Here is a 27,833-nt window from a genome sequence, read left to right as displayed (position 1 = left end):
GTTTTTAGACTCTAAAGTGATACATGTACTTTATTAAATATTTTGGAAAGTGTTTTTTTCATTATGGTACTAGTGAGCTAAGATCTTCTAAATAAGACTGGACTCTTGACCTTCATGAAAATGCTTGCTAGGGTTTTTTAGAGCTAGTTGTTGATGCTGTATAGGATCGGGCAGGGGATTGATGAAGATTATTGCAGAATTTAAACAAATAAAGGAAAAGAAAAATCTGCAGTAAATCAGCAAAGTGTTTCATCCAGGTAGACTCCAGGCATCCAGGAGCTGCCAAATGCTGAAATGTTTTTTTGCTTTTTTTCAGAGTTTTTTTCTTTTTTTTTTCTCCAGAGTTTCTTAAAACTCTGCTGTTTGTGGGGGAGTGTTTCAAGTCTGTCCTCAGGTGGGGCTTCCTGTTGAGTCCCACAGGTCTCTTTGTTTTGGTTAAGCACCCAGAGATGATCCACAGCCTGCGAGCAAATTTCTAAAGAATAAAGGCACCGACTTTACCAAATCCTGCTGGAATGTTAATCCACGAGAGAAAAAAGCAGTGGTAAACAGGCAGCCCGGGGAGACGGGGCAGCTCTGCGCAGCGGTGTAATTATAATTAACACAGACAGGTGCAATGGGGAGCGCGTCAGAGCTGGTGGGGTTCAGATACCACAGTCGCACTTAACTCTTCCTCCACACTTGCCAGGAGCTGCTGGGGCTGTTTCAGTGGTAGGCACTATCTTCTTCGTTATCTAAATGAGCTGCATACTAAACAGCTGAACTAATTCACGTCTTGCCCATGCAAGTTCCGCCTTGTCCCCATCACTCTCTCTCTCACACACGTTATTTGCACAACTCACCAACTCCAGTCTCTTCCATTGCCCTTCCTCAAGCCAGCTGCCCTAATCTCCTCTTCTCTAATTCTGCGTGTGCAGCCCTTTAGGCTTTGTTCCTTCTTTTCCTCACCTCTGGCCAAGAAGCCCCGGTGCCTGCGGTGCTCGGGGGCTGCTTGCACACAGCAGCTCCCTGGATGAGCTCAGTGGAAGAGCATTTTGCATTTTGCATCGGCTGCCTGGAGCAGTGCCCTGACTGGGTGGTCAATTTGTGCTGGTCTTATTCCTCCGCTTTGGAAGGTTGCTAATTGTATTGGCATGAGAATGACTTTTATTCCATATTTTTTCACGTATGCCCACACGGGGAGCATGGAATAGTTCTCCCAGTGGTTTTATTTTGCAAAACTCTTCCAGGCTCTGGTGCCGTGCAGACTCTTTCTGCGTGTAAATGCCCTTCTTACACACACACATACTAGTTTGCAGCCTGCTCTGTGCTTTCTGCTTTTCTGTGTGACCACTCAAAACATGATTTCCCTTCCCGTTTCTGCTTGCAGACTCTGGCAGCACGCAGCACTCGCTTCTGTAGGAAGCACTCAGCAGCGTTCGGAAGCAGCTGGGAGCAAGGCTCTGCCAGCGCGGTGACCAGCCAGCCCCTCCGCAGTCACCTCGGGGTGGCAGCTGGGGAGCAGCTGCTGCAGACCCTGCTGCTGCTGCCCTCCAGCCCCCTCGGTACCTTCAGCGAGGTCCTGCAAGCAGCAGCCTGGCGAGGGAGATGCGGCAGAGCCGCCCTGTGCCTGCCCTGCTGGGTTCCAGGGCAGAGGGGGCGCGCTCTGGGCTCTTCCACGCCTGTAAGCTGGGGAAGTCCACCACGTGCTCCATGCAGATTCCTCCCGAACCCCAGAATTTGCTGCTCCTCAGAACCTGCTGCTGCTAGTAGAGTCGCTGTGGGTTGTTTTGAAGCTGCTCTGTTCAGGCTTCTTTGTTCAGTAGCGTGACTGCTCACGCTGGAGGTGGCACGGTGGGTTAAGGACTTCCCTTGGAGAGGTTTGGAATTAGTGGGATGCAGAAACCAGAGGTTTTTCCAAGGTTCTGGTGTTTTCCTTTTGGCGTATGTCCATTATGTGGTTTCCAAATACTTAATTCCTGTACAAAACATGATGGTCTAATAAGATGTTATCTGAATCGAGCCAGGTATGGCAGCCACACCTTCAGCCAGAGGCGCCCCAGGCGCCCCGTCCCATCTCCCACACCCCTGGAAACGCCGCAGCTTGTGCTGGGGACTCATTGTTGCTCGTGGTTTTTGCACGGTGTGCTCTGATCTTGTGGCGAGGAGTGGCGGCGTGCAGCTCTGAGATGTGGTTACTTGCCATCAGCATGTTAAACGTCTTTGTTTAGACCAGGGAAATTAGGGAACAGTTTGTATTGGTGAGCAGTCCTGCAAAGGAGAGGAGTTACAGGAATGGCTGTAAAGGAACATGGAAACAGCAGTTTTTAATTAGATTGGTTTTTATTTTGTTTCACTGACTTGTAAACCTGAAGTGGCTGCCACTGAGCACAGTTCCTCTCCGTGCAGCATTATTCAGCTCTTTCTTAGCTGCTGCTGGCTACTGTGCCACGCTACAGCAATTTCTCTCCTTCCCTGGCCATAATCTTCCTATTGCTTCAGGTCACCGGTGAGTGTGTGGTTTCCAGTAATGCTGCAGCCTTGTGGGAGCGCTTAATAAATAACAAGATGCAGCGGGGGCGAACAACAGGAGCACACATGGCCGCAGCAGCCTCCTGGTCTGGCAGAGCGGCTTCGCCAGGCTGCTCAGATTTGGGAACGGCAGCCAAAGGCTCCCTTGTCACCGAGCGCGTGGGTCCGCCCCGGGTTAATGTTTCGTGGCTTTCCTCTTCCCGAGCCCAGGAGTTAAATGCTGCCTCGAGCCACAGGGGGAAATGGATATGGTTGGTTAACATTTCTAAAATGCCTTGAAAGCTGCGGAGGAAAGCCGTTAGAGTGCCGATCGTGGAAGCGTCTGTTGATGCTACGACGAATGTTTGTTTTGTGAGTCCTTAGCTTATAACTCCGTGGTGTTGTGGTAAAGGCTGTGAAGGCTTTGGTACCAGAATCTACTGTGCTGCTGATTTCTTGTATTCCTTCCTCTGGCTCAATTTCTCTCCTCTGGGGTCTCTTGTTTTGACTGCAAGCTGCTCAGGTCAGGAAGTGTCACGGGTTGGAAGACGGATGAGCGAACACACGGGCAGCAGGGGCTGCTGTGACTCGGGATTTTGCATCAAAACCAGCATCTGGCCAGAGCGTGGAAGGTGGCGTGGATGTTGAGTCCTTCTCAGCAAGCCAGGCCAAGGAGCATGTGTTTTGTGGTGCTTGGAGGGCCTGACTGAAAGCTGCCTTGTGCCTGTTTTTACAACATGTGGTTGTTACTGAGATCGTAGCTCTGGTTTATCCTAGTCTGAGAAGGATGAGAAAGAAGCCTACATCCTTCCAGGGATTCTGCCAGGTTAGGTTAGACCTAAGGCTCTTAAAACAAGACTTTCACAGGTATGTAGCATATGTAATCAGCCAAAATACCCTGGAAAATGAAGAACAGAAACAAACCTTTTACACTGGGATGTAAACAACACACACATTACAGTATTGTACAGGAGAGCCAGGACGTGTGTCTGACAGTGAACATAAGGAGAGTTGGATTAATGTCTTGATCTTGGCCAACAAAGGAGATTGCAAAACAAAACATGGTCCTTGGGAAAGTAAATTTAGTTGGAAACAGAACTCCATTTTTATTATTAAAAGTGTTGCCCTGAAAAGACTGGGCTTGGAGCCAGATTTTAGCTGCTTTCAGTTGTTAAAGCTCCTTTCGCCTGAGTGGATCTGAAATGACCCTGGGGCTATGGGTTGTGATCAGTGCTGGGCTGCATCCCTTCCTCCTTCCCCTCCTACCACAAAGAGGTGGTGAAACCAAGCTTATGGTTGCACGAGCGTCTTATTCCTGCCTTGCTGTTTGCCTGCAGGTATGTTGGTGAGCTGATATCCGACTCCGAGGCAGACGTCCGTGAAGAGGACTCCTACCTCTTCGACCTTGATAACAAGGTACTGTATCTGAAGGGGCCTCGTGAGGCAAGCCCAAGGTCTTGCTCCTCCAAAAGAGCAGAGGGATTACTCGTCTCTGTCTTGATGTACAGCACGGTCTGAAAGCCTGCAAAGAGGAGGGCTGCTTCCTCCCTGGGTTTTGTTCAGAATATAAGGCGTAAGGCTTTAGGGTTCATTAAAATGGTAACAGAGCCCAGCAGTTCCAGGCCACCGTGTTACGTGCCGCCCGCAGGGGTTGTTAATGCAAGATGCTCCCCTGTTAAAACTTCGGACGTCCTGAGTTCAGCTGTGCGGCTGTTAGTATGCAGGTGTGTGCACAGGAGTGTGCAGGCTTGCAGCAGGGTTGATTGGCAGCTCTGTAAGCTCTTCATAAAAAGATGTTGATGCATGAGCTGGAAGGCTGAAAAAGGTGCCATTCACTTACAAAGGGATCCGTCAGATCCCCTGGCAGGGACCTGAGGCTTGTTCTGCTGCTGGTTGTCCTGCACTGCTCTGCAGAGGGCTCATAGCAGAAATCTTGTTCTGAAAAGTGCGATCTAAAGCTTTTAAGCAAGACTGTCACTTCAGACTTCCCTTGGGAAAGGAGAGGAAGAGAAAGGTAAGCTCAGGAGAGTGGGGTGGCTCCCAAGGAAAGTTGTAAAATAGCCTTTGTCTTGTGCCTATCGTCACCTAGTGACAAAGAAATTTGGCTTTATTATTATTTTTAAAAAGTGACAGACATTCAACAGCTGAAAAAAGGTAAGTGTGAATCTTGTAGTTTGTCTGAAAACATAGGGGTCGAATCGTAATTAAAAAATGAAAGAGCAGTGGGGACTTAATGCTGCTTTGTGCGTTTATGAGCATGAGACTGCCTGGGCCTTGCCTGGCCTCGAGGTTAGCCCCTGGCTGGCAGCCTCGAGGGAGAACAACTGGATTTTATCTTTGTAAAGCAAGGAGGGAGACTTAAGTACAGGAACAAGCATGGGGTCTTTTTTCAGAGACCACATCTTCAGAGTGGAGCGTCTGTGTTACAGGCACCGCTCGTGAGGGATCGCTCAAAGAACCCTGAGGCAGAGCAGGGAGGGCAGGGCAGAGCCCGGCCGGTCCCGTTGCCTCCCGAGCACTGGGACGTGCTACGGGTGCAAGCCCTGGGAGGGCAGCCCCGGGGTCCCGTTGTGCCCTGGAGGAGTGGCCTGGGTGGGGCACGAGCTGAAGTGGAAGAGCGGGATGGGGACATCGTTTCTGATGTCCTTGTTCTTGAGTTGTCACTTGTGCGAGGTGAATCATGCAGCGTGCCAGGCCCTGCAGTCACGTCCCTCCCCCTGTCTGACAGAGGGCAGGGATCGAACAGCCAAACCTTGCTGCCATTTCGGGGCTTCCAGGGAGGAAGACGGCACAATGGGTGCTCTCTGGGTTTCCACAGATGAAAGAGGGAGCTTTCTTTGTGCTAGAGAGCTGGAAGAGACATGCTCTTTGTGGGAAAGATGAGGCCGAGTTTTAGCTGCTGTGGTCGCTTTCTGTTGGGGTTAAGCCGCCCCTTCCCACGGGCAGGCCCACCTTCTGCAGTCCCGTGCGTGTGCTGAGCCCTGCTGCACTCCACCTGGGAGAGGCTGCGGTCAGAGCTGAGCCCTGCTGCAGGCGAGAAGGGCTTTCCCAGGGCTTAGCCCCTCTGAGAAACCCCAGAGCCTCCCCGTTCACCGTGCCTGAGTTGCCTTTCGACACAACTGCTGACCCCGCTCCTGGTGACACCGACACACCGGTGGGATCGCTGCCCTGAGGTGCACCAGGTGCCTCACCTGGCCGCTGAGCGAGCCAGCAAAAAGCCACGTGTGGACTCGTGCCCGACTGGGAACCTTTTGCATCGCTGCTGACAGTCACTGAAAGCCATTTGAAATCAAAACGCCCTTCCGCTTTAAGCACTGAAGATCTTGTAAGAGGCGAACACAGACTTCTGCACGGCCCTACAGTCTGCCTGCTCTGTTGACAAGGAGCCCCATCCCCCCGAGCAGGTCACGATTCTGCTTTTCCTCTCTACCTGCCACCATGCGACTCCGACACCCGTGTAACTTGTAGCGAGGTGGGACACGGTTTGCTCTGGGACTTGTCCCCCTCAGCAGCGCCGCAGTGAGGATGCCGCCTGTGCTGCTCGGGGCAGCTGGCTCCGTTCTCGAGCAACACATCTCGCCTCGTGTGGCGGAGAGCTCAGATCTTTCCAGACGGTCACTCAGGGTAGCAGTGGGTGATGTTGTCCTTGCCAAAGGAAGGTGGCGTTTCCGTGGATGAAAGCAGTGCTGAGAATTACTTGTGACTGAAATCAGAGCTTGGAGCACTCCGTGTGGTGTGGGACCGTGTGGGTGACGCCTCTCCAGGCACTGGGACATCTTCCCTGGGCTCCTGCACCAGTCGGGCGGTATGATCTGACCCAGCTCATCCATTAAAGATTGCAAGGTGCTTGCCCAAAAGGGAGTTTGAGCACTGCTAATGGATCCTTTTGCTTTTGGCCTCTTTGCAACTGAAATTAGCTCCTGTAATTAAAGTATCTGCTTTGCACAGTCATTCTCTGCTGGAATAAAAAAGCCCGGAGGGGGGTTCTTTTATTTTCATGGAAAACAAAATATTACTGCTGTCTGGGCCCTATGGAAAGGGGATTTGTGTTCTCACTTTCACTTTTATCTGCAAAAAACTATTTTCTCTAGGCTCTGGCTTTGTGTTTCCTCGCTGTCACATTCAATTAGGGGACAGAACAGATGCCTGTTCCCCTGTCCAGTGGCTTTTACCCATAAGTTGTTTGTCTGCACAGAGCATAAACCCCACCGCACCAAACTGGGGCTTCAGCAGAGCAGCTCTGTGCAGAGCCGATGTGCCAGCCAGTGTCAGGAGCATTTTTAGAAGGTCTTTGGGCTTGTCGGGGCACAGTGCTGTGCAGAAAACTATTTTCAGGGTACCGTTAATGCAAAAGGATGCGTTTAGTCCTTTTGAGCCTTCCTTGGTCATTCTTCTTGAAGCTCTCCAGAGTATCAGTGGACGGACCAGGGCTTTGGTCATTGGTTAAGCAAGCAGCAGGAATAATGCCAAACCCAACATCACCTAACAGAACGTGCAACCTTTCTCCCTCCAGGATGGAGAGGTGTACTGCATAGATGCCCGTTTCTACGGCAATATCAGCCGCTTCATAAACCACCTCTGCGAGCCAAACCTCATCCCGGTGCGGGTCTTCATGTCGCATCAGGACCTCCGCTTTCCCAGGATCGCCTTCTTCAGCACGAGGCACATAGAAGCCGGAGAAGAAATCGGGTAGGTACCGCCCGGGGGGGGCTGCCCGAGGGACAGAGCTGCCCGAAGAGCCGCAGCTCAGCCCAGGGGCTGGGGCATATTGCACGTGGGTTTAAAAGGGTTCAGAGTACTGGCACTGGTCACGCGTGTCGGTCTGAAGGAGGCAGGGAGGGGGGTCCTCTCTTGGACATCTCCATTGCCTCTTGCAGTACGTCCCTGGCTTCCCACCTACGTGGATTTTGGAGCACTGTACAGGCCAGCAGTGAGTGTAACTCCTCCAGCGGGAGGTCGCTGGGCTTGTTGCCTTTAGGAGGGAGGAATGCAGCCCTCCCTAGGCTGGTCCTTTGCTGCCTCTGTCCTGGCAGGATGGGAAAGATGCTGCCCTGGTGCCAAGCACTGGGACTGTGCCAAAGAATATGTGGTGGCCCAAGCTGCCGGTCTTGTGAAGCTGCTGCTCCCCATGTGTGTGTGCCCTGGAGTCCTAGGAGCTGTGCTGAGATGGCACAGACACCCACAAGGTGTCCTGACCGGTGTTCTGAGCACTAGGGTTTCCTCCAAATTAAGTGACATCAGTCACTGTGCTCTGTACTCTTCCCGTTTCTTCTGCTGTTTTGGTGATACCTAGTAACTGCCCTTCCCACAGCATTTCTCTTTGATTGTGACCTTCGGAGGGAGAAGCAGAAGAGGGGCTGAAGGCTCCGTCTGCGCCCCACGGGCAGGGATGGTTCAGAGGTGATGGTGCACGGTGGGGCTGTGCTCAGAGCCCAGACCCCTCTGCTTCTCCTGTTTCCATGTGTGGGAGGATGAACGCAGTGTATTAACAGGCCTCACAGGCCCTTTTTGCAGCGTTTCCCCCAGGGACAGACCCCACAGCCTGCCTGTCCCCATCTTGCTCACCATTCTGGTCTTCACTGTGGGAATTTCCCCGCGTTTTTGGCTAGGCAGCGTTGTGGTCAGCTCTGCTCAGTAAACAGGCCCTGGGTGGCTTTATCCAGCAGTGGGACTGAAACAGAGAACAGAACTCCGTGGATTTGGCCCAGGGTAGTCTCTGGGTGTGATGGGGAGGTTCTGCACAGTGCTAGGCACCTGAATTTTTCCCTCTCAAACCCCTTCCTCTGCAGAGGGCCAAAAGCTCTGCTGCTCCAGTGTTTGCTTGTCCAGCCATGTCCCCAGGGTCCCTGGGGTCCTGCAGTGCAGCATCCCCTGCCACTGAATTGCCCCAGGTGCTGCCAACCCCAGCTTCTGGGGCAGGTGCACGACCCCTTTTGCTGCCGATCGTTCCTTCACTGCACATTGCAGTGACCCCGTTTTCTGTGTCTCTCTTGCAGCTTCGACTACGGCGACAGGTTCTGGGACATCAAAGGCAAGTTCTTCAGCTGTCAGTGCGGTTCACCCAAGTGCAAACACTCGAGCTCAGCGCTGGCCCAGCGGCAGGCGAGCACCTCGTCCCAGGACACGCAGGAAAACGGGCTCCCCGACACCAGCTCTGCCACAGCAGCCGGCCCCTTTTGAGGCTCCGCTCCCCAGAGACTGACTTGTTTTAACCCTATAGATTCACATACTGTCTGAATTTCCATTTAAAGAGAGAAAACCCGCTCAAGGAAAGCCAAGGGTTCGTGACACTTAGGGCTGTGCCACCGACTGTTACTTGAGGAATAAGTGAAAGCAAATCCCACCTCCGTGGCGTTGTTCTCCCCTCCCCGGTCCTGGAAAGCTGCTGGTTTTTACAGTGCGTGCCGAGGGGTGGCTGTTGCGTTTTTTTTCCATGCAAGCTGTCCCGGCCTCCGTCTCTTAATGTGCTAAGTGTTGTCAGAGCCAAGGGAGAGCTGCCCGTCCTCCGAATATTGTTAATTGAATGGATCGCTCATGCCAAGTCATCTCCAGTTCACTTGTAATAAACTTTGAGTACTTGATGGGACTTTCTTTCTAAAAGCCGGGGGGAGCGGGGAGGGGGAGGGAGGTGCTGGCGGCCGCTTGTCTTGGCACAGCCCCGGGGCAGGGTCTGCTGCTTGGTTTCGTTGGTTAGTTTGGGGTTTATTTTTGTTTTTTAAAAAAAACACCTCGAATTTCTGCCGCATCTCGCAGGACGTTGCGGTGGGGCCTTTCCCTTGGAGCTAGAGGGCATTTCTAACCCATGCCTCCTTGTTACCAAATCCACCGGCTTTTTTTTTTTTTTTCCTCTTCTGATGAGACGAAATCCACAGTACTTAACCCCCTTCGGTCCCCGTCTCTCCCGAGCCGACCAGAGACGTCCCTCAGGCCCTGCTCCCGTTCAGGCTGTCTCCGTTAGAACCAGCTCCCGGCTGCGCCCTTGGCCGCGTTACAGTTTCAGTGTTCGCTTCGTCGGTGGAAGGATCTCCCTCTCCTGCCGCATTAACAGTTGTGGAGAGGGAAGGTTGAAGGCGATTGTACAAGACACTAACTTCTTAAGAAAATCAGTTTTCTTTTTTAAAGATAAAGCGGATGATATATATATTATAGAGAACCTCGACTCGCGTCTGCCGGCTGGGGCGAGCAGCAGACAGGACATGTCGCAGCGAGAAGATCCCGGATGCCACCAGCTCGTCTGTTCCCATCACTTTTCTCAACGCTGGGCACCTTCGATTAATTTTTAAGCCACATGCTATGAGGTTTCAATAAACTGATTTATTTTTTACCATTACTGAAACATCGGGGACTAGCATTAAAAAAAGAAAAAAAAAAACACAAAAAAAAACACACAAAAAAAACACAAAAAACACAAAACAACAAAAAGAAACCACAAAACAAAACGGTGCTGATTCTGGTGTGATTTTTGCTCACCACGTGAATATAAACTATCAATTGTATAAAAAGAACAAAGTGATTTTAGTATAAAATGCAGGAAAAAACACAAAACTTTTTTTAAATTGTTAGTATTGTAGTGTGAATAAATTTGCCATCACCTTTTGTGTGGTGGCTGGGCAGGTCATTATCTTAATTTTTTTTTTTGCATATATCTTTAAATACTGTAATTAGTGCAGTAACAGTTTTTTTTTTGTTCATCTCTTCTAGAACATTCATAATGCCGTCATGTTTATTATTATTATTTTTTTCTGTTAATGTTTTTGACAGTTTTAAAGGAGCAGCCTTTTGGCTCTGATCATTTTCTTGTTCTGTTTTCAATGAAATCAATAAAAAAAAAAAAAAGTGCTTTAAAATGAGTTCGGCCTCTGTTTGCCTGCAGCGCTGCCAGCACGTGGGGGCTTGTCCCGGAGTGTGGGGCTGGGGGTCCTGAGCCCTTGGTGCTGGGGCTGCATTTCCCATCCTTGAGCCTGAAAGGGAAAAGAAGAAAGCGAGTGAAAAAAAAAAAAAAGATACTCTCAGAAAAAAGGTAGTAAAAAAGTAAGCTGGTAAAAAGTAAGCTCAGCTGCCTGGGTGGCTTGGTTGGTTGGTTGGTTTGTTTTTAAATTTTTCGTTATCTTGAAATCCTAAAATCTTGAAATCCCAAGGTGCTGGGGATCCTGGGCTCTCCCTGGGGGTGGGCAGTGCCGCCCCCTCCTCCTGCCCTGGCCCACGGTAGCAGAGCCCCAGCAGCACCGTCAGCTCAGGTGGGAGCCAGTGTGCGCCAGCCTTTGCTTTGGGTTTAGTTTGGGGACTTTCTGGCTTTGCGTGGCCTCTCGGGGCTGTTTCTGGAAGGTTTGGCCATCCTGCGGTGCCAGCGGGTGCCCCGTGGTCCGTGGGATGCTGCCCCTGAGCCCGGTGGCAGCTCGCCAGGTGCCTTAGCACAGCCACCGCGCTCTGCCTCCCCAAATCTGCGGCTTCAAAAGGTACTGAGCCCTCCAAGCGCCGCGCACTCGATGGCTCATAGAAACATCCATCAAAGTGTTTGTTCCACCTGGGGACAGGGAGGAGTGTGTGTGTGTGTGGGGGCTGCTTTTGGGGCTGCTTTAGATGGGAGATGGAGCAGGGCTGCACCCCGGGGCGAGGCGGGGTGCTGCTGTGCCCATTTCTCACCTTCCAAATTTTGCCCCCCACCCCGGGACGTGGCTTTGCCAAGCACCGTGTCCAAGCAGCGAGCAGGGCTGTTTGGGGCTGTTGGGTTAGGATGCACTGTGAGGGTTTCTCGCAGGGTTTCGCTTGCACCCAGGTCCCGTGGTAAAGCCCTTCCCGAGGTGTGGACCAGGAGAGGGAGCTCCCACAGCGCTTTTCCCCGCGTTGCACCAAGACTTTGGGGATGTCTCCAGTGGCTCCGACCTCCCCCGGCTCCGTCCCAACGCTCCTGCTTCGCCGTTATCCCCATTTCTCCGGGCGGTTTTGCTTGCTTGTGGAAAAGGTAAAATCCCCAAATCATCAAAGTCTGGAGGCTGGAGGGCGGTTGGTCAATAAAACGCGTCCTCCGTGGGCTTTGCTGGACAAGAAGTCCTGGGTTTGCAGTGTTGGACTTCCAGGGCTGCCGCGGGAGCTGGCCGCAGCTCCCAGGGGAGCCGGGCAGGACCCCGCAGATGCCGACGTGCCCAGTGCGGAGCCCGTTTAATTGTGGGCCAACACTAATTACAATAACACGTTCTGATATTGTATAATTAAACATAATGAAAATAATTGGCTTTAATTGAAGGTGAGAGCTGGAAAAACCCTGGAGAAAACCAGTCTCTGAGCATTACATCCCCAAATCCGTTATCTTCCTGGGGAAGGGCGTGGGGAATGCCGGCGTTCGGGGGCTCCGCCTGTCCCGGAGCCTGCACAGGGCTCCACACGGTAAATGCAGGCATTTGACGCCCGTCAGGGCAGCAGTGGCTGGGATTTTAGTAGGAATTTTTCCTGGTTTTGTCACGCCACTGGGGCCTAAGCCGGCGATGCCTGTGGGCACGGGGATGTGGAAGGGCCAGTTCCATCCTCGTCGGATTTATTGGGGATTTATTGGGTTCCTGCAGCAATTCCAAATTTTGAATTTCCACCTTTTGCCAAAAATAGGCATTTGTTTACAAAGCCAAAAAAAAAGGGCTTTCTTTGGGTTAACCTGACCGTTTGGGATTAAAAAGCTGAAAAACATCGGCTTTGCAAAACGTGCTCCCAGGCAGAACGGGGCTGTGTGGGGCTGGGCCTGTTGGTGGGTGCTTCGTTTGGAGGGACGCAACGATTTTCATGTTAATACCTTGCCGTGCAGCCTGCAGCTAAGCTTTGGAGTTAATCGATGGCTCCTTCCGAACCACTGGTACAAAGCCTTCGCTGTGCACGCCCTGGGCTGCCCGAGGAATTGTCTGCAGCTCTGGTTTTGCTGCTGTTTAAGAGCAAGATCTCTTTTCTTTTCAGGCAGAGAGCATCTGATCCAGGCTTTGCTCTCAAGCTGCCGTGTGCGGCGTTGCTTGTGGCGTTTGCTGGCACCGGAGGATTTCTTTTCCTTTTCACTCACCGCCAACACTCCCCTTGGCTCCACTTAACACACAAAGAAAACTCCAGTGATTCATTTGCTGTTTCCTGGGGCTTTCGGCACCTGGTGTGTGGTGCTTTGGGGCATCCCCAGGGTCATGCAGCTGCCCTGGGGCCAGGTGCTGGATGTGGGCCCTGAGCTCAGGTGGGAAGGGGGACGTGGGACCTGCTGATGGGGACGTGGAGAGGTTGTGCGTCCCACAGCATCCCGCAGCATCCCGCAGCATCCCGCAGCATCCCGCAGCATCCTGTGTTGTCCATGCAGCCAAGAGGAGGGGAATGGGGTAGGAAGTTTGATCTCACTGAGCTGCTGGGGACGCTGCTCTCCATCCCTGTGTGGGACATCTCTGGGGGCCCCCATGCAGGCTCAGGACCCTCCGGTCACCCAGCTGGGACCTCTGCACAGCGCTGGCTCTGGGGACGGGCTGCAAACTCGAGTGGCCAGAAGCACGGGGAGCTCAGGGAGCTGCGACTCCTGCAAACCATTCAACCGTCTAAGAACTACATGGGGGTCAGCGTAACGAGCCCACAGGGCCGATGGAGGGGAGCTGCCCAGGCTGCGAGCTGCTGCTTTTGGTCCAGCCCCAGCGAGACACCTGCAGCTGAGCTGTCCTGATGGACCCAGAGGCTGTAACATCACCGCAGGATCCTGGGGCTGGGGCTTTGCCTTGTCGCAGGCTCCCTGTGCCCGCAGCGCTGACCGCCCGCCCCCAGGCGACCCGAGCGAGGGCGATGGTTACCCTGGAGCAGGTGGGAGTTACCGACATCAGTGCGAGCTGTCACCCCACGCCTCACTCCTGAGCCTCTGCCAGGGCTGGAAGGGATATTAGTTTATCTACTGATAGCACAGAATATTCCCTTGGCTGCCGAACGAGCTCCCTTATCGCCCCGCTCATTTCCTATCCAGTGTGAGGGCTGCGACGAGAAGCTGTGGTCCCTGGCCTGGCCCCAGAGGCTGGGGAAGGCCTCAGGAGCTTTGCGTGAGGCTCGGGCTGAAGGACTGCACATGTGTGGGGCAGGGGGGGCTCTGGGACAGCCCTCCCTCCCCCAGGTGACGGCGCTGAAGGACCGGCTGCCCAGAAGGGCACTTTGCTGAACGCTGCCTCGTGCCCACCCGCGTCCTGCAAGAGCTGTGCGCCGTCTGTTCCTAACCCTCAAGGGGAGCCCAGCAGCCCCTAGCAGCAAGGAAATGCTCCCCACGCTCAGAAAGTTGGCGTTTCTGCTACATAACTGCCCTCTGGGATGGGTGGGGAGGTGGAAGGGAGGAAACGCAGGCAGCAAGTGGGTCCCAGCCACGTCGCACCCTGAGCAGGATGAGCTCAGTGCCAGCAAAGCTCCCTGCCACCGGGGGCTGTTAGGTAGCTCTTGGCCACCCTGGGGGCCTTGCAGGTCCCCGAGGGGAAAGCCCAGCCTTAGCCTTTGCCCCCTCCCAGGGATTCCTGGGTCTGGGATATTCATGCCCTAAGGCTGCTACCCGTTATCGAGCCCCATGTTTGGCTGGGACGAAATTCATCCTTACAGCAAACCTCCCCATCTGACCCGGTAGGAGCAGGGCATCAACGAAGGAAGCCAAAGCTTTGTTTAAATACTTGGAGCTCTGCTATCTAACAAGAATGACAAGAGATTACATTACGACAAGGGCCGGCTATTTTAGGAGGGAGCCATTTGCCAACTTTCCTGCAGAAGTCTTTAATGCTGCTGCAGGAATAGAAAGCGTTGGACACATATGGATCCTACACGCCCAGTTAACCACCGAGGATGGGTTTACAAGAGAAATGAAATGCCTCTAACCTCAGGCAGAGCAGGGTGCGTTTTGGGCTGATTTTAAGGACGAGGGTAGTGAGAGGGACTGGAGCAGGGGCAAGGAGCTGTAGGGACTCCAAGAAGGGGGGAAAAGCCCCAGCTGCATTTAGCTTTTGGGATGTTTCTCCCATAGCATTACCAGCTGGCCCTCTTTAGATGCAAATTAATTCTCATCCCACCCTGCTGCCACCCTCCTGGGGATGCTTTTAAATAGAGGTGCTGGGGGAGCTGTATGTTGTTGTGTGGTGGTGGCTGGTCCAGGCTGGGCTCTGCTCTGGGAATGTGGGGTCTGTGGGAAGCCCTACGGCTGAACTAGAGGTAAGATGAGGATGTATAGCGCTGATAAGGTGAAAATATGCAGATTTGAGGCTAGAAGTCATTTTTGCTCATGGGTTGCTTGCTGCATCATGTGCATCCCTTGAGGGCGCCGGTAGGTGGGTGGCTGGAGCCCACCGTGCTGGGGATGGAAAACACCCGATTATGGGTTGCCTCCTTGTCCTCTGGAGGAGCCTCCATCTGTATCCTCTGAGCGAGATTGATTTAAATGTTGATGTATCTGTCTGTTGTCTGTAATGAGCTTTTTTTAAAAAAAAAATAAATAAAAAATCAGCAATCTTTGCCTGAAAAAGGCAAAGCAATAAGCGAGAAATCACTGAGGTTTTTCTTCCTTTTATTTTTATAAAATATAGTAGGAATGAAATAGTGGTGGTGGTTAAACAATAAACGCCTTCTGTGTGGCTCACTTATATTAGATAAGTCCCACATCAGCGGGGCTTCATATTTTAGGGTGGACAGAAGATATTCCACCTGAGCAACAGCAATTAGTGCACTTGGCTTTGTCGTTGTGCTTTGTAAATATAATTCAGAGCAGCAGCTAAGCAGATAAGCTTTACCCAGACATAATAAGATGAACATCCTTCTCTTCTGCCTCTGCCGGGATGAGAATTTCTCTCTAGTTGTGAATCTGCTGGGGGAAAATAGCTGGAATAAATTGCTGAGAAACTTGTGAGCAGCAAGCATGGACTGCAACATTAGCAAAATTGCTGTGTAAATGAGTTTAAAAAAAAAAAAACACTTGGGAGGGTGTTCTCATTTATACCTTGAGCATCCCTTTGAGACAGACTTGGGCAGGGAGAGGCCTGGGGAGTTGCGTGGCTGTGGGGGCAGAGGGTGATGTCCTTGCCTCAGCCCCCCCCCCCCCAGTAAAATGGGGCCTGGGGGGTCCTTTGCTGGTACGAGGCCTTGCTGCTGGGTTTGGGTTCGTAAAGTCAGGAGGCCAAGGCTTTGGGGCCAAACTCCTGGAGAGGTTGGGGTTGAAAAAGGAAAGGAAGTTTGGTGACATTGGGTTCTAAGAGGACCAAGTTTTTTTGTTGTTTTTTTTTTTTCTTACTGTAAAACTAGCCTTGAAAGCACACCCCAATTGTTTGGGTTGGAATATATATCCATATTTTTCTCCACCTGTGAAAGTATTATTGCAAACTTCATCAGCTTCTTGCAGAGAAGGGAAGAGAGAACCAAATTTTCTGAACTTTCCATCCTTGTCTCTCCATGCGGCATGCCCACAGGTAGGCACGGTGCCGATCCCCTGGGCTGGGTGCTCGCTGAGTCCCACGGGGGGCTGCTGCACCCCCACCTCTGTGGCTCCCTGCAGGCTGCTGCCCTGGGCACCCCGGGGGGCTCCAGAGGGCTGTCCCGGCGGGACCCCCAGTATCAGCACCTGCCCTTTCAGGTGAGCAGCCTCCCCGCCTGCTTTGACATCTGTTTCAGGGCTGCTCCAGGTGTTTCCTCTGTGCAGAACTCCAGTTTCTATGGACCGATGCACCTCTTTCTCTGCAGAAGCATGGCCCTTGTGCCTGGATGATGACAGCCCCTGCCCCGCCAGCAGGTGCTTGCCAGACCCGCTGCTCCTGCAGGGCTGTGCTTGCTGCTCCTCGTCTGCTCTGGCTCTGTGTAGAAAGCTTCCCTTTGGTAAGAAGGCATGTTGTTCCAGATGCGGGCTCAAGGTTTGAATAAAGCTCTACAATTAAATTACAATAGCTATTAAAAAGAAAGAGCAGGACTCTAATTCTCCCTGTGCTCTGAGCATCCGGTTTCTTTAAACAAAAAATTGAAACCCCAGGGGAGGGCAGTCAGGAACTGGTTACCTAAGGCACGCGAAGACACTGAGCTGACTTCTGTGTGTGCGTCCCCGTCCTCAGAAGTCACGGCAGGCAGCGGCTGCAACGCGAGGGTTTGTGCTGAGGACAGCGAATGCATCCTGCAAAGTTCTGCAGTGGGAGACCTGGCTGGTGCTCGAGGTGCTGGGAGAAGCCCTGGTGCTCAGGGGAGGTGAGGGGAGCGCTCTGTGCCCTTGCACCCAACGGCTGCTACGAGATGCAGAGGAGTGAGGCAGGGATGTAGCTGAAATGGTGGGAGCGAAGCTGATGTGCAGGTTGGAGGGGACAGATGGACAGCATGTGGATAGAGCTGATTCTCTGCTCACCCGGACCTGATGTGAAGCTTGTGGGCAAATCCTTGGGCAGCCATGGAGAACGTGTTTGCTTCTTGTAGAAACATCACTGCCCCCCCGGTCCTCAGTGAAACAGCTCGGAGCACGTGGAAGCTGCTCTGCAGCTCTGGCTTGGAGCCGTCTCTGCTGGGGCAGTGCTTTGTGCAGGCTTGGATGGGCTGCCCGGAGAGGTTGTGGTGTCACCTCCTTGGGGACCTTCAGGGGCCACCTGGATGTGGTGCTGGGCACCCTGCTTGACGTGGCACAGCTGGAGAAGGAGTTGGGCCAGTGGGACCTGGAGTGCCCCCAGTCTCAGCTGTGCTGTGAAAGGAGAGGGGAGGAGAAGCCCTCCTTGGGAGGAGGATGAAGAATGGGATGGGAATTTGGGGCCAGAGCTGCCAGCCAGGTAATGCTGTATTGCGCAGTAATGTACAGCAGTCCCCACAGCACTCTTCTCAAATTACATGCAGGAAAACCACCAGGCCAGCACCCCGGGTTGGTTAAGCTCTGATTTCCCCAGCCTTCCCGCACGGCAAGGACGCAGCAGCTGCCAGATGGAGGCTCCAGGGAAGCTCCTGGTGCTGAGCCCCGTGTGCCCCTTGGTTCATCGCTGCCCCACGGACCAGCCCAAAGGGGATGCAGTGCCCGGCCCTGCTGGAGCTGGGCAGGGGATGGGGATGGCAAAGGGGTCACCAGGAGCTGCTGCCTCCCTGCGCCGCGGGGGAGGCGATGAGCCAGACCCGAAATGTTACGTTTCTCTGGAACAACAGTTTTGCTGCATATTGGATTCTGTTAAAGGAATTCAATTTAGAAAACATTATGCCGGGGAGAGGAGGAGAAGGGCAAAACATTATGGCTAAATAATTTCAATTAACCATTCCAGACCTTTCTTGCTAATTCAGTTGAAATAAGTGCTGCCTGCTCTACGGGGCTGCAGAAGGGAGATGGGGCAGCTCCAGCGACGTCCCTCGGCTGGTGGAAGTGGGACTTGAGGCCGTGTTGTTCTGACATTACCAAGCCTTCCTTCTTGAAGAAAAACAGAAAAATCTGGACTGTGAAGTAGAGCTCGAGTGCACTTCATGCAGTCAGTCCTTGCTGCCACTTAACTTGGCGCATATGAAAATTTTCGAGCTAATTCTTAGATCAGTGTAAACATCCAAGTACTGCCTGAAACCAGACAAATTATTTTGCTCAGCTCTGCTTTGGAAAAACAACTCAGAGCCAAATATGAAGCTTTACCAGACGTTTTTGGCAATCAACCATGCTTTTGAAAGCTAGTAGTTACTCACAGCAAAAGTTAAACTTGCTGCTCAGATTGATTATTCTTCATTGACCTTTTAGGCAGCTGCCCTTGGTATTTAGAGACAAACAACTGCCAGGCAGGTCCCCTGACCCAGCTGTGCTTCAGTCCGGTGCTCAGGTTTGGGTGACAAATATTTACATACGCTGAGAATTCCTGGGATTTCAGCTCAGAAATCAAAGGAAGCTGAGTACACATGACAGTGTGGGAAGTGCTGTCAGGCCTTGATCTCCTTCTCTGGGCTTGTCCCAGGCTTCAGTGCCACCATTTCTCTGCCAGCTCAAATTCCTGTAGGGAACTTCTTGCCAGCCAGTCCTTTTCTGTGATGTCCTGAAGAAACGAGACTGACCGGTTGGAAATAGCTCTTCTCAGAACGCTTATGTCTCCCCTACTCACTTGTGTAATAAGTCTTCCTCCAGTTGTTTTCCTTTCTTGTGCAAAGACCATGTGGCTTTGTAAGTTCATGAACTTAGAGCACGAGTGAGCCTCAGCCCTGGTTACTGACGCAAATAACCATGGGGGATGTGGTGCAAACTCAGATCTTTTGGTGTCCTTCTCTTATAGCCCTGTGGAAAATGCCAATTTTCTGCTTGTTCTCTTCAATCTATCAGCTTTCTACTCTTCCATTTTTCTGTCTTTCCATTTTTCAACCTCGGATATGCTTCACTGCTCTCACTTATGAGGCTTCCTCCTGTAGCTGCTTATGGAGGAAGTTCTGGATTTACTCTTACTGGGAGTGTGGGGTTTTCTGACCCTGTGCTGCTTGGGATCTGCAGGAGCTCAGTATTTAAGGACAAAATGCCACTGCTCTTTTGCAAAGAGGCTAACAAATGGCATTGTCTCTAGGGATTTTGCTCTTCTCACCCCTTAAATTCCCATCACCTTCCCCACCATCTACCCAAACCCAGATGGGTTTCCTGATGGGCTGTGCAGTTTTCTCTCCTCTGGTTTGAATGACCCAGGGCTCTTGATGCTGGTTTGTGCATCTTTGCCAGGGAGATGCGGCCTGGGAGCTGTCAGGGAGGCTCTTTCAAGAGCACTTTAAAGCAGAGATGAAGCTGGTGCCTAAAGAGTAGATAGGACTAATGAAGCTGTTTTATCTTTGCTGGCTGCGTGTATATGGGGTGGGGGTAAGGGGTATCCTACTGTGTGTAGCAAACACATGTAGGGCAAAGCAGTTAATAGGATGAAAATGAAATCAATACCCAGGACTTAATTAAGAAGCTGTTTTTATTCACATCCCAGGAGAAAGAACCCCCAGATCAGAGATGCTGAACAATTACCAGGTCGCTGTCATACACAGGCTGTGTTTCTGCAGGCCACTGACAACCCAGCAGCCTTACTGAATGTAATTTTCAACGGTCTTCAGTAGATAACAATGGGAGAAAGCAGTGAGGGAGGAAAAAAGGATGCAGTCTGGTGTGGCACCCAGCTCTGGGAGCTGCTGTTTTGAGTTACAGAGAGATTTGGGTTTAGTCTGTGCCCCCCAAGCCCTATCCGTGGTGTTTGCAGGATTCCTGCAGGGAGAGCATCGCCCTGGGTGAAGGGAGAGTTCAGAGGGCTTCAAGGTGGGATGAGGAGAGAACAGCAAGAGTGCATAATGCTTGTCTTGGAAACCATGAGCTCTCTTGCAAAGGAAAATGAGCCTGATGTTTATTTCTCAGTGAAGTGAAAAATGAAGCCATGCCCGAGAACTAATCCTTTATTAAACTGTCTGAAATAGGAGCTGTAAAGACCTCAGTGAAGAGAAATATTCTAAACAGTGAATGGGGCTGCTTGGTTTTTGCATGTTATTGGATGTTATAGAATCAAGAAAACAAGAAATTTGATCAAAATAAATGGTTTTTTTTGAGGGGGTTCTACTTGGTTATAAACAAGCAAGGCAGTTGGAATGGTTGGGAATACGGATAGATGAAGAGCATGCCCAAGAGAGGTGTTTAGAGAGGGTCGTGGTCCTGGCAGCACTGCGAGCATGAGGATGTGCCATCCCCCTCTGCTGCTGCTCAGCTCAGGCTGCTAATGCTAGTGGTGATCCTACCAAGGATGCTTTGAAGCCACTGCCAGACCTCATCTCACCGCACAGGAGGTGCCACCAGCCTCACCAGGCTCAAATACCCAATGAGTCAAGTCCTGCTCCCACAGCAGCTCCTGTTTGACTCCTTCCCAGTCAAAAAGAGCGAGCTGGCTGCTGTGCACTGAGCCCTGCTGCCACCAGACAGCTCCTGGTCCTGGTGGGCTCAGCTCAGCTCTTGGGGGCTTTGGGAAATGGCCTCGTGGGGAGGCAAGGTGACAGCAGTGCTGGTGGCTCAGCTGACTGCCCTGCACGTTTCTGTTCCACCCCAGCGATGAGCCTTCTGGTTTTCACTTACTGGGAGATGTCAAGCGGGCACTGAGTCCCCGTTCCCTGGCAGAGCAACGTACCCTCCCCTGAATGCTAGCGTGCTGTAATTACTGTGTTTAGTTTGAAGAGATGCCAGTACCGAGGAAGCTGGCTGTACATTGTCCTTCACAGTGGATAAATTTGAACAGTGGACACCCCCATTTGACAGGAACGCGGGGCCTCGCCTCCTCCCCAGGGAGGGAGCAGAGCCCATGGCGGTGCCGTGCCTGTGGAGGAGCGCTGAGCAGTCCCTGCTGCATCTGGCGGAAAGGTCCCGGGCCAGGTAACTGCTGAGAAGAAGCTCTCAGGATGTTAAAGGAAACATCAAGCAGCTGGACGTGAAAGGCAGATGGCTCATGCTGGATGCCCTGCCTCCACCCAGCCTGCCTTCCTCAGCTGGGCATTGAGCCCCACTTGCTCCTCAGTTTTCTTTCTCCAGGAAAAGTCCAAGTTCCACAGCACACTGAGGTGGGGTAACTTCCAATGAGAGCAGGACGGTGGGGTTTGCATTTTTTTTTTTTCCAAATCATGAAAGATTTTCTATCATTTTAAGACCTGGTCAATTTCTCTGCTTCCAGAAAACCAAGTGATGGCCCAGGAGTGTTTTCCCGCAAGGAGCAAAAAAGCCATGAGCTCAGACCTAACTTTTTGAAATACATCTGACCTCCTTTTGGATTCCCATGGGTTTTCCTAATGACACCATTTTTTTTCAGTCTTGCAAAGAATTTTACCTTCACTCAGGGAAAAAAGGTGCAGAGCTCTGCGTTAGTCCAAGCAGTGACCTCCCAGGGAAGGAAGCAAACCAAAGCATTCGAGGGGTCGTTGTCATCCTTGGTCTTGTGTGTTTGGGGAGGGGGCATCACCTTCCTGTCTGGCAGCCATGGGCCCCGGGTGTGTTGGATGGTGCCCATCACCATGTCCTTGGTGTCACTGTCACCACTGGGAGCTACAGCAACGGCAGCAGGGTTGCCCCACGGTGCGCCCAGAGATGCAGAGCGCTGCAGTAAGCAGGGGCTGACTTCTCAGCAACAGGCACACAGCTCCTGGAGGTGTTCGTGAGAATTCAAAGACCTCTTCTGACCACCAGCCTTCACTCGCTGCCAAAACTCAGGCAAGAAAATGGGCCTCCTGGTCCTAACTCAGTTTTGCTTTTTTTTTTTTATTTTTTATCTGCTATTCTTGCCAGTTCTTATGATGCGAAATTATTAGCTGCCGTTTTTCCTCTAATTACTTTTTTTTGGCGATGCTGGGCCTTTTCTGCGGCACTACCCACTGAAAAGCTTGATCAGCTTTGCTGCAATTAGGCACTTTCCCTCATTTATGGGTCAGTCCGTGCAGTTCAGGCACACGCAGCTGTATGCAGTGGGGTTCGGAAATACCAACTCTTCAGACATCTGACTTTCCTTGTGATAAATGTTTGGTTGTGGCATGTGCTCTGTTTGCTGATTGAAATTATTTTCTCTGTAATAGAAGCTCTCAGTGTCTCTTCTAATGTGAGGAGGAATAATTAAGTCCTCTTGGTAATGCAAATAAATAATGCCATTGGAGAGTCTTGAGTGCATCATAAATCATCAGCGCTGTGTTCCTGAGATGCCACATCCTTGTGTCCTGGTGCTGAGTGATTGCAGCGGGGTTTTATCACACGTCGTGTACCGATCACCCGCTGGCCCCTAATGCCACCTCTAATGTCACTGCCTGAGGAGGTCGGTGGTGCTGTGGTGTCCCCGAGGCCTGGCTGCAGCCTGTGGCAGTTTGTAACCCCTCCAGAACAGCGATGGAGCACCTCAGGGGGTGTGACCACATTTCTTTTCCAAACAGCCCTGTGATGGAGAGAAGCTGCCATTGCTCCATCTGCACTGAGGTGTTGGCGCTGAAGGCCTGGCCTGGCAGAATCCAGTCCTATGTTATAACTATAACATATGTTTATATACATGTTTATATGCAGAGAGATGTATTTAAAAATATATAGCAACATCTGATTATTTTTTTTTAAGAGTCTTGGAAATCCATACTGAGCATCTGGGCATGGGATCTGTTTCTGCTGTGCTTATTCCTCAAGTCGTAGCCTACGTGCTCTCCCCTTGGGGCAGGTCTTCTCCGGGGGCTGGAGGAGGTGCTGCTGGGCCTCTGGGATGCAGCAACCCGGTGCTGAGAGCATCAGGAGCGCCTTGCGGAGTGCGGTAAGTGGGAAGGGAAGTGCCTCATCTGCAAAGCTTCTTGCTTGGAAGTGAGCGTGTGGTTCCTTCCTGCAGCACTGTGCAGGCTTGGGTTAGTCCAGACATGCCCAGAGGTGGGTGTTTGGAGCCACAGGGAGAGTTCCTGGTGGAAACTCAGAGCCTTAAAGGCTTGAGGCCTCTCTGAGGCTAGGGAGCAGCTGGGAAGGGGAGATGATCACTACTGCAGGCACCTGGGGCCGTGCAGGTGTCTCCGAGCAAGTGGCTTCACCCTCATGCACTGCCAGGAGCTGTTCCAAACAGAGCTAGACACTTTCCTTACATTTTAAAATGTCTCTTTTTGCACATGACTGTCTCCAATCACCTACAGCAGCTCTGTGGCTGGAAGCCAGAACGTGGATGAAAACCTCAGCTCGTCCCTGTGGGTGACCAAGAGGCAAAACCTCTGCTCCCCTCTGCTGAGGGGAAACCTCTCCGTGCAAAGCACCGGTGACTTGTTGCTGCTCAGAAAAGTTGCAGGTTTTTCTGAATGAACGCTAGCAGCTTCCTTCTGCTGAGACAGCCTAGCTTGTTTAGTCTGGCCCTTCCACGGAGTCTGGCACGTGAGCTTGGAAAGCAGCTGCAGGAGCAGCTCAGTGCTGCAGGAGCAGCCGTCTGGCACGCGGGCTGGCTTCTGCATTGCCCAGCCCTGGGAAGGATTTCCTGGGTTGTGGTGGGGAAGCTGGACCCATCCGTGGGGATGAGAGCCCCGGCTTCCCTGAGGTCAGCGTCGCAGGAAGGAGAGCGCACAGGGGGCAGTGACTGCTCTGTCCCTGCCTGCTCCTAGCACTTGTGGGAATCAGCAAGGAGTGGCCAAATGGCTGGGCATACACCTGAAGAGGCCTCTGTTCATTCTGAGGATGCAGAACTCAGCACCAGCCCTGAGGCCCTGTCTTGTGCTCCTGATGGAGCTGTAACCAGAGCTCTCCAGAGATGTTCCCAATGCCCAGGAGAGCTGAGGTCTCTGCACCACGCAGGTCGTTGCAAATGTCCCCCAGCAATTTCCCTTGCAAATCATCCATGTCTTGAAGCACTGCATAAGCCAGAAACTGATTCTGTTCTGAAGGCCACCATGCTGTGTGCTGGGGTTGTGCTGGCTGCTCAGCACAGGGAGAGGAGACAAACCCGACGCTTCCCCTTGTGGGATGTCCTCGCCCCTGGCTGTGGGATGGTGGCCGCAGAGCAGGGCGAGAGGAGCTTCAGTTCTGTCCGTGCTGGAGCAGAGGGCGCTGGAGCCTGAGGAAAATCCCAAGGCTGCAGCCAGCAGCCCCAAGGACAGACCCTGGGCTCCGTGTCTGGGGCAGCTTCTGCAGGATGTGTCTGCTTGTTGTACTCGTTGTGACGGGCAGTTTTCCCCCTAGTGAGGCCGGTGGCTGTGATACCAGGCTGGGCAGCATTTTTCCTCCAAGACAGATCCCCGCCTGCTTCCCTGCAGCTCTGGGTTTCTGGCCTCCCTCCCCTGGCATCCTGCATCAGCTCAGAGCAGCTGGTACTTCCTTGCCAAAGGGAACAGCACCTTAAATAAAACTCAAGTGGCTGCATCTATTTGTTGTACTCAGGGCTGACACTGGGTAGCACCCTCTCAGCCCCTCTGCGCTGGCTCTGTCACGTGAATAAAATCTTCAAATTGCTTGTTTCCCTCTTGAATGCCATAATCTTGGTCTGCTGACTGTTTTTCTCCTGTTTTTTGACCTTCTGGTTTTGTTTTCAGGCTTCACCGTGTTCCTCCTTGGCTGCATGATGTCCCCATTGCTCCAGCTGCGGGGGGCTCTGATACCTCCATCACGATGGTCCCACACCCGCCGTGAGCAGAAATGTGGCCCCTGTGTGGGCCTTGACCCTCTGCTGCTCCTGGCAAGGACACGGCCCCACTGGGGATGGGGACAGGTCCTGCTGGTCCCCTGCTGCTGCCATGGGCACCGGGCCCTGGGGCTCAGCCTGCGTGGCTGCCTTATAGGCTCGTGGTGAGCACAGCCCCGTTAGCTCAGCGACTCCCTGGTCAAAGGCAAAGCTTCCCTTCCCTTCCCCAAGGAACAGTACTGGTGGGATTTGCCCTGTCCCCTGGGCGAGGAGCCAATGTCATGAGCGATTCTGGGGCCTCGTAACCCAAATGTGTCCCACCAGGGAAGAGAGGGAGCAGCCCCCTGCTTTATTTAATGCTTGTGCCGTGGGGATAAGTGATGCCTTTAAAGGATTAACTCTTCCTTTCCCTTCCCTGGTCTTCTCTTTACCTTGACAGCCAACAGAGTGAGATAGAGATTGCTCTATCTTCTGTGTGACCACAAGAGATTAATTAAACAGTAAGCCCTAATTACCGAGGCTAAGGCTGGCCGACTTACCGTGCCTTGTAAAATAGCTGAATACTTAATTTACGCTTGAATGTGGACATAACTTTGCCCATTAGCTGAATAAACAACGAGCACCCAAGCTAGACGGATGGGTCGCCTAAGAGGTGCCCGTTATAAATAGAGCCATCTCCTGGCACGGCGCTGCCTGCCAGCTGCCAGCGGGGCTTTCGTGGTGAGGGGGAGCTGCCTTGCAAACACCACCCTGCCTTGAGCCTGGGGGATTCCCTGCCTGTCAACCTTCTCCGGCTTTCAGGCTGCTTATCAAAGTCGTTGCCATTTGCATTTCACTGCAGGTTGGGGAAAAAAAAAAAAAAGGGAAGATACTGAAAGGCATGAAACAAAAAATCCCAACTCCCAGTGCAAGGCGGTGGAAGTAGGGCATCTAGCTCCTCTTTATTTTTTTTTTCTCCCGCCTTTCAATATCTGCCTTAATAACAATAATAGATTCTGAGAAGTGCAAGTTAATCTCTAGCTCCAGAGCTTTTTATTGTGTTTCTCCCTTTTTGTGTGCATTAACCTTTCAAGTCTTAGAAGGCTGCAGAGTGTGCATTGCTTTTTTAATTCCTATTATTCTTGCTTGCTGCATGGTTCTCAGTTTGGTCCTAGACAGAGTAACAGCACATCCACCCATTAACTGTGTCTCATCGAGCACTTCACCAAACCTTCAGTCTGTCTCTGAAATTTGTGTGTTATGTGTATTGGAGGTCCCAAGTGAATTTAAGGCTTCGTTGAGCTGAGCACTCTGCAAAGGAGGAGGGAGCATCACAGGACTCTGGAGATAACTGAAACAGGGAAAAGGTAAGCAAAGGACATCTTGATGCCTGTTTCCAGAAGGGGGAAATTCAGGGATTTAAAGGCCTTACGTGTGTTCACATGCCCACAGTCACCGAGAGAGCCCAAAGCAAAGCCTTTGTGGACCCCATGTCTCCTGGGTCTAGCCCAGCCACGCTGCCCATTAGCCAAAGTAACTCCTGCAGTTTCTGGCTTTTGGGAAAGGGGGAGAACTGATTTCTGCCTGCATATCAGGTAACTATCTACGATCTCTTCCTCTCAATGCTCAATTTTTAAGACAATTTCTGTCTGCATCTTCGTATGCTTTATCTCTTTTATTTTGTGCCACGTGAACTGAAGACCACATATAGGAAACTAACCCTTGTTTTCTGTCACCTGACCAGCTGTTACTAAAACCTGTTTAATTTCCTAGGTTAAAAGGTCCCAAATCACCTTGAAACTGGGAAGACCTAGGATGTGAAAGGATTCAAAGATACTCTGAGGAACGTTGCAGTAGCGTTCTGCAAGGCGACGTGATGCGTGAGGTTAGTGACACCGGCATGGTTCAGGCTTCACCTGGCTTTCCCAAATCTGTATCAAGGGATGAGGCTTAAATCCCACTTACTGCAGTTGCAGCTCTTCAGATACTGTCTCTACTCCTTACTGCTTTGTTCATGCATAGTGATGCCTTCTGGGAGATAAGCTTGCTCAGACAGCTGTTCCCAGCTGTTCCGGAGCAAAGGCTCTATAATAGTGCGTGAAAATACTGTAGAGGTTATCGGTTCCCCCTGCCTCTGTTCCTCCCTCAGACACACTGCACACACAAGTGCTCAGTTAAGGATGTGGTAAGTGCAACTGGCAAATTTTTGCTGACATTAGGTGTAGAAACAGCTACTGAAGCTGCAGGTATCCAAAATCAAACTGTCATCTTCCTTGCTGTTAGAATATGGACTGTCAGCACAACTGCCATCCTGCATCTGGGGAAGGAGAGGGTGTTCCTCTCCTTGTGCAATGTTGCATTTCAGTCCCCGAGCTCTTCAAAGCCTCAGTGGACCTTGGGAGTCTGGGTTCTCCTCTGCCTTGTCCCTGGGCATCTCATAGCAAACCTGGAGCCATTTCCCTGTGTAGTCCCTATTCATTTTTCCATCTTTTCTCTCTTTATGCCTGAATAGTTCTGCTTGCCCATCATGGAGACGATGACAAACCCTTGGTCCTTGATCAATCTGTATTCAGTAAGAACACAGAAGATAATCCAGGCAAAGTGTGATTCGTTTTGCAGTGTGATTTGACATGCACATGATGTGCTGGGAGCTTTACAAAATATACAGCAGGCATCTGTGGGGGCCAAATACACCCTGCTGGTTCCGTGCAGAAAGGAACCTGGGAGCAGGTCTTCAACTTGCACTGACCTTTGGGTAAGTGACTGATAAAATTCCTTCTTAGTAAATTTCTCTGTCTTTCCTTTGCCAACCCTTGTAGCTCCTGATCAGGACCAGAAGAGTCCTGGTTGCTCTTACAGTTCTTATGATGCTCCTGACTCTTGGATTTCGAGAGTGACTCTCACCCAGAGCTGGGCCTACACATTACTCTATTTAGTCTGAAAAGTTGTTTTGACATCTAGATATATTGAGAAGCAACTGGGCAGATTTTCAGAAGAGCATAAGCAGAGGCCAGACCTGAATCTTAATGAGGATTAGATGTCTAATCAGTTTTGTGCCACAGACAGATATATGCTGAAAGGCCAAGGCTCACCAAATCCTCCTCTCTGGTGACCAAGTCCTCATCTGAATTGAAGTCCATAGCCATGAAAGAGAAGGGGTGCACTTTGCTGCCATTCCCTGCTGGCTGGTTGGTCTTGGAGATGAGTGGTGTAGAAACGGTCTTGGAAATGCCAAGGAGAATTCAAGTATGAAGCCTGATGTAAAAACAGATTAGCGCTTCCTATCTTTAATCTTACTCAAGTCCCCCTGCTGTGAGCACCTGG

At 51.7% G+C, this 27,833-nt stretch overlaps 1 protein-coding gene and 1 long non-coding RNA gene across 12 annotated transcripts in view; both read left to right on the top strand.

Moving 5' to 3' along the window:
* EHMT1 (euchromatic histone lysine methyltransferase 1) overlaps window positions 1-10,036 on the top strand; it is a 115,602-nt gene extending 105,566 nt beyond the window's left edge. For all 11 annotated transcript variants that reach the window (XM_066980954.1, XM_066980959.1, XM_066980957.1 and 8 more), the window contains 3 exons: window positions 3,828-3,906; window positions 7,004-7,179; window positions 8,487-10,036. In XM_066980954.1, the coding sequence (XP_066837055.1) occupies window positions 3,828-3,906; window positions 7,004-7,179; window positions 8,487-8,670 (439 nt within the window). In that variant the 3' untranslated portion in view covers window positions 8,671-10,036. The remainder of the gene's footprint in view (window positions 1-3,827; window positions 3,907-7,003; window positions 7,180-8,486) is intronic.
* Window positions 10,037-13,218: 3,182 nt separating this feature from the next.
* On the top strand, window positions 13,219-24,127 carry LOC106037082 (uncharacterized). Its single transcript, XR_001207822.3, has 3 exons — window positions 13,219-14,667; window positions 22,512-22,697; window positions 23,062-24,127. It is a non-coding gene; the product is annotated as an uncharacterized lncRNA (long non-coding RNA).
* The last annotated feature ends 3,706 nt before the right edge of the window (window positions 24,128-27,833 follow it).

This window comes from Anser cygnoides, chromosome 20, assembly GCF_040182565.1.
Source record: "Anser cygnoides isolate HZ-2024a breed goose chromosome 20, Taihu_goose_T2T_genome, whole genome shotgun sequence".
NCBI classification, from domain to species: Eukaryota; Metazoa; Chordata; class Aves; order Anseriformes; family Anatidae; genus Anser; species Anser cygnoides.
The sequence above is the reverse complement of the archived record's forward strand: the minus strand, read 5'-3'. Positions and strand labels throughout refer to the sequence as shown.